Source organism: Phaethon lepturus, unplaced genomic scaffold (assembly GCF_000687285.1).
Source record: "Phaethon lepturus isolate BGI_N335 unplaced genomic scaffold, ASM68728v1 scaffold43116, whole genome shotgun sequence".
Taxonomy (NCBI): domain Eukaryota; kingdom Metazoa; phylum Chordata; class Aves; order Phaethontiformes; family Phaethontidae; genus Phaethon; species Phaethon lepturus.
In genome coordinates, this window is record NW_010549178.1 from 9,732 (window position 1) to 20,095 (window position 10,364).

Consider the following 10,364-nt stretch of genomic DNA (forward strand, 5'->3'; position numbering starts at 1 on the left):
GCTAATGCAACCTTCCCCATGAGTGCTCAATCTAGCAACGACCAAAGTTTTGGCATGTTCAATTTGGTTATAAATGTTTTCTTTAAGTGAAGACCTGTAGTGCCACTGAAGCCAAAGCTTTGTTACTGTTGGCAAAAAAATAAAGCAACTTTTCTTTACAAGCATTTTTCCATTTAAATAAAAACCTGAAGCTTTCCCATAATTCCTTTGGTCTTCTCTCACCAAATTCCATGCTACCTCAAGACAAGCCCTCTTTTGGAAGTTCGGCTGAATCGCAGTGAAGCTGCTAAAATTAACAGAGAAGAATTGCTGTGGTAGAGTTTCCCCCCTGGTTTCTTGGGAGTTTAAGACTGAAAGACATTACTGATGCCTCAAACAGAGGCTTCAAATTGCCTCTACACAAAGAAGAGAAAACAAAATCCAATTAGAAGTTCCACTGAAGGTGCCTGGCAAAACATTATCTCCAGAAAACGATGGTTTGCTTCCAGTATTTTTGTGTATGTTGTGTTGAGTTTATTCCCCTCATAAGGAAACAAAAGTATTGGTGTAAAAGCACAGCTGAGCTTTTAAGGTAGCACCAGGACACCTACACCCAAGTTGTCGTCTTGTTGCTGCTAGGCCTCTTTTTGATTCACATTCACAGAATCACTTCTTGTGCAAAACAAGCAGTCTAAGGAGAAAGAATGCCCTCCAAGTTCTAATAAAAATTGTAGAAAAGAATCCAGGACAGCCAATACTTTCCTCCTCCCCAAAATTTATCTGCAGAGAGAGGGAGGCATCTGTGCGTAGACAGGATAGGCAAGCCTGACATTTAGGGAATCATTGTGTTGGACAAGGGATGTCTGCTGGTAGTGAAGAACCAAATCCTTAAGTGTGCTGTACAGGTTATACGGTTCTGCAAAGCCATAACCTCTTGGAGTGCTGTAGATAACACAGTGTTTCACTTCTCCATCAGCTCTGCAAGGAAAGGAAACAGGGAAGCTTAACATCAAAGGACAAACCCAAAGTGACAGTCTATTAACAATTAACTAATGCAGCAACCCTGCCAGTCACCAAATTACATAATGGAGGACCCAGTAGATGCAAGTAGAGGAGATTAATATAGTCTGTGAAGAAACAGTGCTTCAGGGCATATGATTAAACACTCTTGCATAATAATCCACATAAGAGGCCTCTTCTATCCCAGCAGTACAATTCCCTACTGCATTGTTCTCTGAACATTTCTTGGAAAAAAAAAAGTCATGAGCTTAACCAAGAAGATAAGCACCTGAAGTTAGCAACGACTTTGTGCTCAACTTATCTGGAAACCTTTCCAGTAACTGAAGAAGCCAAAAATCACCCACAAATTCTTAGGACCCACAGAGTATTTCATGAAATGCAGCACTAACCTTCAGTGCGCATTTTTTAATGTTAGGCATGGCATGGGTTCAAGTGGTTCATTATCTGAAGTCATAGTGACTGAGTCCCTAACTTGGCAGAGCAGTTACTGCAACACAGTATTTCCAAAGCTGCTAGAAAAACTTATCAGACAGAAAGATCGAGCATTATGTAATCCTTGTACTGGAGCCTATTACAATCCAAGTCACATGTAGGAACAGGTTACATTATGCCATCCCTTTGCTAGCTTGTAGTATGATACCAACCAAGTGAAAGTATCTGAGGAACCCATCACTTCAGTCGCTGTGACAAACAGTATCTTGAAAATAGCAGATACTACAATCTTCAGTTACTTTGAGGTGATATACCTTCACATATTAATTCTTCAGACTTGCTTTCAGAAGCAATTAACCTCACATGAAATAAATCAGTGAAAGCCATTTTGCACTCCAGAACAGGCTTGAAGGATTTTTAGATAATGGAATCAGAGTGTTTCTGACCTCCATTACACCAGCATAAAATGAAGTAAAACACAAGAAATCAATGCAAGGCTGTGTGAATGTCATTAAAAACTACTGCTCACAAATAATGTCTCCTCTGAAGCATTAGCATTATCTTAAATGTACAAGAGAAAGCATCTAGAGTTGGGCATGTCTGAAAATGAGAAGATGTTACAGCTTTACAGCCCCGTTTTTCTTCTTCCCATGTGTTCATTGGCAGGGAAGAATAGGGGAAAATTTGGCCTTAATTTACTTATGACTGTAGAGCTTCAAGGTTGGGATATTTCATATTTTGTCCTAGCTACTGTGGTGACTGAAGAGACTGCTAGGACTACAGTTATTGCACATTCAAAGCACATTTTTGCAACAAAGCTTTTACCATGCTAGTCTTCCTGCAAACATGCAACACATTCCAATGGGTAGGCCTAGGCTAGGCCTGGCTTTTGTTCTCCAAAACAAAGAGCTGTGGTAGAGATTTATGAATTGAGTAGATAGAACAAAAAGGAAAACAGACTTACACCACAGAACAAGCATAACATCCTTTCTTGCTACTCTCGCGAATTAAAAACGCTCCATCAGGTTTCCCACAGAGCAAGTCTTCTGCTTGGATACGGTTGAGATCCCCAACAAACCAAGTTTTCTCATCGTGATGTGGCAGGTTTTCATCTTCTTCATTCACAAAGTACGCGCTGAAAGAGAGGGTGAATTTGTTTTCACCAGTGGCCAGTAAAGGAGTTAATAAGCAGCGTGATTATTTTTGCAGAACTCATTCAAAGAAATACCAGAACACACCCAAATTGGGAGGTCAGGCTCCTAATGGACATATATTAAAGGCTTCAACTTAGAACTTAATTGTTCCAACTTTGTTTAATCCTAAATGTTTCAGTAGAGTTGCTGCTGCCTCACATGACAAAGTTTCCCTAGAGAGTTTCTCCCTTTTTCTGCAGTCCTTCCTTTTTCTACACTCCTTTACTGAGAAACTAGTGTTTTGAATTATCAACCACCGCAAGAAAAAACACTTATTAATGGAACACTTCTCAGTAAAGTCATATGTATAGTGACACTTACTCATCAATATTTTCATTTTTGATCCCCAGCCAGTCGTTTATTCGCTTCTGTCTCACCCCTTTGTGATTGAGCCATCTGCCAGAAGAAGAGAGCATTCATACGTTACTTCAGAGTACATGTACAGGTTTTCTTACTGAGCAAGCTGAAGCTCAGACACAAGGTCCCACAAAGAAACAGTCTGGAGCTTAGTTTGTTCTCCAGTAGCAAAAGCCATAGAAAGACCATAGATTCCATAAGACTGCTTCCTTGCATCATCTTCTGAGATGCCTCCTTTACTGGACACAGCAAAAAGGAGCCATAAAGCAACCTCTTAAATTGAGAAAGAGGAGGACTGAGCTGAGGAGGAGATACTGCTCTGCACAGTGCAGTCCAGAAATGAAGCAGAATAGCAGTCGTGAGAGCTGCCTGTTTCTCTTGGGAAAACAAAATGAGTATTGCGACTGGCTTCTTCTAACCCCCTAACATCACCTTCTGAGACAGTGTTTACCTCTGTCTTCTGCCAGAATCCTAGTGCACTCAGTCCAGCCCAAGGATGTTAGGAGCTGCATAACAGGGGTGTCAGTGAAATCAAGCAACTTCTGCCACACCTAGCACAAAGTACTAACTTCCGTTGCATTTGCAGGCACAGGTTTTGTTTATAACTCATTCATCTTAAATGTTTTATTTACAGGAGTTCCAGAATGTGCACCTAGTTGTGGCAGGCTCAGGTAATGAAGTCATGAAGACGCCATCCAATTACTCAGACATCCCATGCCAGAATGTAGTACCTTAGCATTCACAGAACTTTGGTTATGAAAAGAAAATTAAATTCCCATTATCCTGATGGAAACAGCCATTAATCAGGTTTATCAGAGACACTATTCTGAGGTACAGGTCTTACTTACACAAGATACTGATCTCTGATTTTGCGGAGCTGAATGAGGTCAGGCTTGATACTATTCATTTTCTTATCAGTCTCCCTATTGTCCAGAGCTTGTTTCTTCAAATCTTGTTCCAGGCGCATTTTACTATCATGGATCTCACCCAGGCGTGATTTTAATTTTTCATAGTTCATCATTATCCTGCAAACAAGTGTAATATTTGAGACGTGAGGTCAAACCAGCCTAGAAGGACTGAACCTTACTGGTAGCACTTACAAAAGAGTATCACAAGAACTACTGTAACAACAGCTCCTTCCTTCGACCACCTCATCTTAACATGAAAATTACTGTAAGAGTGCCAGAAAAGACCTCTTGCCAGAAGGCCTACCACCCTTTTGCATAGTTTGAACCTTCAGTTTAACTTAATATATTTCCTTCTGGCAGGAACAAATTATCTCTAGGAGGATAAGCTAGAACAGATTCCTCCTTCACTGTCAGATTCACTTTTTGGTGTATCAGTTATGCAACCCCACCACAGGTACCAGTACTAGCAAGATTGCAAGTGCAGGCTTCAATTAACTGATCAAGAGCTACTAGGAAGTAACACTGCCTGTCTTTTCATTCAAGATTAGTTTGCAGGCTTGGCACAATTCAGAAAAATTACATATTTCCCTTGTTAATTGATTTTTAGTCAGAATGAAGCACCGCAATTGGATAAGATTGTTACAGGTACCTGTTTTCAGTCTAAAAATCTCCTTGAGGTTACCCTGCTGTGATTCTTAAAGCACTGTGTCAAGTTAGGCATTAATACCTGGTATTTTTTCGAAGTCCCAGATACAGCTTTTTCTGCTAGTATCTTCACAGAAGGGCAATTTCAAATCAGGCCCTTTACTGAATTTGTGTTAATGACCACTATCCACTACCAAGTAGTGGCAATTAAATACTAATCTTCTTTGAAAGTGACTAAAACTGACTGTGGACCATGAGATTTACCAGATCTATGTACCTTTCACACTTTACAAGTAAAGATTTTTCTGAATTATATTCTAAGCAAATCCAAATAGAAGTGGGATAAGCAAATGACATTATTATTTCCTGATACTTTCCCGGTCCTCATCACTGTGTCTTGTTTTACTGAAGTTGAGAGAGAATAATCCAGAGATCCTCCACCTCTTCTGACTACAATGCAATTCCTCAACAGAAGAGGGCTTTTCTGAAGGTCTCAGAGTACATACTGAGTTTACAAAGTGTTTTATGTGATGCAATATTACATAAAAGAATTTCATGGGAGCGTCAATGTGGATGCTAGTTCTTCCTTGTAAGGAAACACAACTTGAGAGCCTACCGTTCAATTTCTTTGTCATTCCCCTCCCTGCGAAATCGCTCAATGTATTCTTTGCTGTATCGTTCTTGTGAGTGGCACTGTTCCTCAAATATCTTAATAGTTTCATTAAATGCTTCAATTGCGGTCCTCTTCATCTGAATTTCCTATGTGAAGAAAGAGTCCTTCATCATTTGTTCATGATACAGATGACAATGTAAGACTCTATTATGTTCCCTAAATTGACTGAGAAGATGAACTTTTCTCCCCCCACAAGTCAAAACGTGATTAATCAGTTTTAAATTTAGTCAAATGTCAGAGTTGGGGAAGTACAGGGAAGACCTGCTCCCTGTAAGTCTACCCATCTCCCCCCACATGATGCTCTCTATTAGGCTGCAAACCCCTCAGTATTTTAGTCATATTTTCCATCTTAGTTTGCAGGAAAACTGCCAGCAAACCTCCTCCCCATGTATGAACTATCTTACTTTACACGAAGCAATCCAAATACTGTATTCACACTTCCTTAATGCAAAATATCTGGTATGTGATTTGAACATGACTTCATAAAAAACATGGACAAACCCTTCTACAATTCTCACTGCAGCATACAGCAGCTGGAAATACTCAACAGCCGAGGAAGAAGTCTGCAGTGCAAAGCTTGTAGGTGATGGCCTTCTCCACCGCTCTACCTTATACCAGGAAGCTCAGCTCCTCTTTCTTCCTCACGCCACACCATACCTTTAGGACTATCAGCAATGAGTAATATTTGCTGTTTTCATCCACTTTTAAACCAATTTGCTCTACTCCACAATTTACTAATTTTTTTCCTTGTATTTTCTGACCTCAGACTGCCTTTATTAGCCATAACATGTTAAAATAGTTTGCTTTAAACAACAAGAAACAGACCCTACAGATAGCTGAAGTAGAACCAACCTGTGATGTTCTGGTATATTCTTCATACAATTTGTCGTACTCTTTACTCTTTTCCTGATACTGAGCATGGTATTCTTGAAGCTTTTTACCTACTGCATCTATATTATCTTCTTTCACCAACTGATCCTGTACATACAAAAAGCTATTAAGTCTTCAAGCAAAGCAGCTTTTCCTTAGTGTTCATTTGTCCACTTATGCACATTTGCATTTTACAGCTATTAGAATCATTTTCATAATCAGGTTTCTACAGAACACAAATACCATATCTAAATCCCCCTTCTTCCATGCAAGAAGTTCCACAGTTTACAGACAGTAGGAACTGGAACTATGGGACACCAAGAACTACACCAAAATACTAAGCTTCTAAAAACACACAACAGCTTAGGTCTAGGATTGTTTTCTCCTATTGAGGAAAAGAGGAATTTAATTGCTTGGAGTCTGAAGTTAAAGGTCAGAGTATTTTTTTTTCCAAGAAGCTCTGCAGTTCTTTTTCCTTAATGCAGGACAATGTCTCAGGCTACTGAATAAAACTTTAAAAAATATTATTGAAAAATTTAGATGGCTGTGCACAGATGAGCAGCTGCATGGCTCATAGGTGCTTCAAGAGCAACACTGTCTAGAACAGTGCCCTGTGAGTGCACGGGGAAAAAAAAAGGTTCAAAAAAAAGGTTCTCAGAGGTTCAAGTCTGCTGCATGTCAGAGTTTCAATTCTGTATTGGACTGCTCAGAGGGAGACTGGAAACTTGATAAAATGAAGAACCTTAAATAGCTAGACAATTTGGAAGACCCACTATTACAAGCAAAGTAAGGTCAAATGTGAAAACTCACCTTTCTGTTTTTTCTTTTTTTTTTTTTTAAATCAGGCTTCACAGAAAAAACAAAATTATATACACATTTGCAATTTTTTTCTTGTCTGCACTAGTAGCTGTTGGGCTCCAACGAAGATCTTACCTGCTGGTACCGGGACACTGGATACATCAACTTGACATCAAGCTTCGGGTTATACTGAGCAAGAGACTCATTGCGGTAGTGGTTAATCAGTTCCACAACTGAGTTAAATGTCAGCGGATCGGAAAAGCCATATTTTCCATCCCGATGATAGATCTTTATCAACTTATTGTTGCCACCCTTCCTGTAAAGCAGGACAGTCATTTAGAGGTTTTACTGTAAACCTCCTATCCCTCTTCAACACTAAAGCTGCTAACAAAGACACCAGTGAAATTCCTGGGCAAGTGGCTTAGATACTGTACACCTTCATAGTGATTCTTTACATACTAGCAGATATTAGGGAGTTTAAGAGTCAATACACACAGATTTATCATCAGATATTATTTGAACAGGAGCAAAGCCCGAAGTAAATCTCTTCCTATGCATTCATTATGGAGCCAGTTTATGGTATTCAAGACCTAGCTTTGCCAGAAGTTTTGCAAAGGAAAAAGAGGATGCTGAAGGCTGAGTAAAGGAGCCACATGAAAACCCAAACCCACAATTTCCTGCAATTTGGGGTCACTAATAGTATACAACTGAGTATACATTTATGCAGTGATTAACAAGTCTTTTGAGTTATGGATACTAATACAGGATACATGAACTTAAACAAAACCCTTTGAGGATTATAAGACTGTTGTAAGTTTAGGACTTTACCCAGATTTATACATTCTAGCAGTTTCCACAAATATAGTGCTTATTTATTCCTTTTTTCACCAACAGACTGTTTAGGCAATATCCTGTCCTTCCTGCACTCTCCATTTTGGTTCCTAAAGATATCTGCATTCAGTAAAATAACCAAATCATGCCAAACCTTAGGGCACAAGCTGTGAACTTGAAGGCAGAAGTCAAAGCAGAATTTAAACTATACCCTTGGGGTCAAAGCTCCCATTAAGACAATGGCATTTCACGGAAAGATCAAATATCTGCCATATCACAGTACCTCCCAAAGGTGTGCTACAGAGGCAGCAGCTTTTGCACCTCACCCATTTGCCTCTAACAACCAATCTTGGGAGCCTGGCAGAGGCAAGCAACTGGACAAGCTGGGCAAGGCACCAGCAGCTAGTCACATGAGATCTGCTGCCTAACTGCAGTAGACAGGGCTGGGGCAACTCTGGGAAGTCTGCCATTTGCAGAAAATTTTAATGAAGGAACTCAATATTTCCTAAACTTTAGATCAGAAGGCACAAGATAGCCTTTTTACAAAGACACTGTGTTCGATTCTCCAGAGCTGCATGCTGATGATATATTCAATACACTCCCATTAATCAAAACTCTAGTTCATAAATACCTTTTACCTTAGCAGTTCTGAAACTATGAATCACTACTGAATGGCTCTCCTCCCCAAGTGCCAGCTAATCTACACAGAGATCCGTACAGTAGTGTTTAGTAAGGGACAGGATTGCACAGAACAGAGCCAACTATCAGACCTGTATATTTGCTCATTCTGTGATCTGCAGTACCTTTGGGAACATCTCTCAACTTGAGCCACGTCAGCTTTACACAGCCACTGCTGTCACTGGTATAGCAACTAGCTACTCAGGGTTTTACTATGTGGACTACAACTGCTCAACGCTTACCGTAATGTCAGAGTGTAGTCTCCCTGCATCTTGGTTGATGCATCACGCACCAGGAATGTTCCATCTGGCATGTCTCGTAATTTGTCATTTACTTCTTCTCTGGAGAATGTAAAGGAAGGCAAAATTAGAAGTATTAAGGACATTATCACCTTTGCCACAGGTATCAATATTGGAGCCAGTAACCATACATAAGCAGTTCAACCTTAAAAATATCAAGCAATCTACTTTCACACTCAGGCTCTTCAGTCTTTTAGGCCATCTAAAGTAAGTCTGAACTTGTGTAGTTATATTGAAAAATAGCAGCTGCAGTCAACTGCTACTTAGGAAGAAGTCTCCATTTAAGCAACAGTAGCAGCTGTGCCCCAGAGTTCACAACCTTTCCCTGTAATCTGCTCAGGTTTTCAAGTCCACAGTGGAAACAGGTGCCCTTTGAGAAGTCAGTCCTGACCTCTTAAGAGATGTCTCTAGCATCATAGCTCCAAGGTGTCTAGAGGTTAGCACAGTTTCAGTCTCAAGAGACTCATTACTGTCTTAACTCTGATCTTACTTAAAGCAGTTTTAAACCAGTACAACCTTGTTAGCTTCAGTGCAACTGAAGCGCAACTTATTTACAACTGAAGCAAAAGGATACTCAGTCAAGAGCTTTAAGTTAAATCAAGAAATCTTTTAGTGAAAGTGAGTACCTGTAAGCATTAAGAAAATTATTTCAGGTGAAGAGTTAAGTGTCTTGCCAGGTTTGACCATTTCACCCAGATTACATATCTCACTTTATAACAGCTCCCTCACAGGTTCTTAGAAGCACTAAGCACTTTTTAATATAATCATTCGGAAACTAAACTTTATCAGGTAGCTTCAACATTATCTAAGTGAGGTAGGAAGCCTACTTGAATCTTACAAAGAAAAATCAACGGCAGCTTTTTTGTTCAAATACTAAGGAACAAAAGTATCCTACAAAATTGCCTTAGTTTTGATTTAGCTACCATTCTGTTAGTAAAACTGACTCCTATTAAGTATCATGCACATATCCGCTTACTCAGAACATTTTACAGATTGGACCCAGCTAACTCAAATGGCCTTCCCCTTTTTGAATGGATAGAATGATCTAAGGACTTGAGCTTATGCCTGCAAGTTGCAGCCTGGAGCTTGTGACAAAATTTTCAGCACAAGTTCTTGACTGAAGAACATGGCTCCTGCCCTGAGAGCCCGATGCAGCCTGTACCTGCTGGCTGTCAAGTTTGGCTCAAACAATTCCATCTTTACATACATGTATATCACGTTTTTATCTAATAAAGCCACTCCAATGTTATTTGTACTGCATTAGCTCCTGCCATCACGTGCACTATTAATTGAGGAACAAATCCACAGGCAATAAACTGATACCAATATCAAGCAGTTTTAAACAAACCCTGCCTAGTGGGTTTTGTGATCAGGTTTTGCCAGTCTGCTTTGATTTAGAATTAACAGAAAAATATCATTGCCAAGGCCCTTCAAAAGCAAGATCTATGTAGGTTTGCTTTATAAAGATAAGGGCGGTACAATAAAGATATGAAAACTTTATTTCCCTTCTCAGAACTTCAGTGAACTACTGTGGCAAACATACTCTTCTTACCTCTATCTGACAAAGTCTTTCAAAGTATTATGTGCACAATTTTGAGCAATTCCTGATCACACTCCCAGCACGCTCATGTTTCCCCTTACAGTTCCAAATTCTACTCTTCAGAAGTGCCTTAAGAGGGAA

At 39.7% G+C, this 10,364-nt stretch overlaps 1 protein-coding gene across 1 annotated transcript in view; it reads right to left on the reverse strand.

Moving 5' to 3' along the window:
• Positions 1 to 208: 208 nt before the first annotated feature.
• Positions 209 to 10,364, reverse strand: part of PIK3R3 (phosphoinositide-3-kinase, regulatory subunit 3 (gamma)) — a 10,962-nt gene continuing 806 nt past the window's right edge. The window contains exons 2-9 of the mRNA XM_010290184.1: positions 8,627 to 8,725; positions 7,011 to 7,191; positions 6,060 to 6,185; positions 5,151 to 5,293; positions 3,830 to 4,006; positions 2,946 to 3,020; positions 2,396 to 2,566; positions 209 to 957 (exon numbers count right to left, since the gene is read on the reverse strand). Of these exons, the coding sequence (XP_010288486.1) occupies positions 756 to 957; positions 2,396 to 2,566; positions 2,946 to 3,020; positions 3,830 to 4,006; positions 5,151 to 5,293; positions 6,060 to 6,185; positions 7,011 to 7,191; positions 8,627 to 8,725 (1,174 nt within the window). The 3' untranslated portion in view covers positions 209 to 755. The remainder of the gene's footprint in view (positions 958 to 2,395; positions 2,567 to 2,945; positions 3,021 to 3,829; positions 4,007 to 5,150; positions 5,294 to 6,059; positions 6,186 to 7,010; positions 7,192 to 8,626; positions 8,726 to 10,364) is intronic.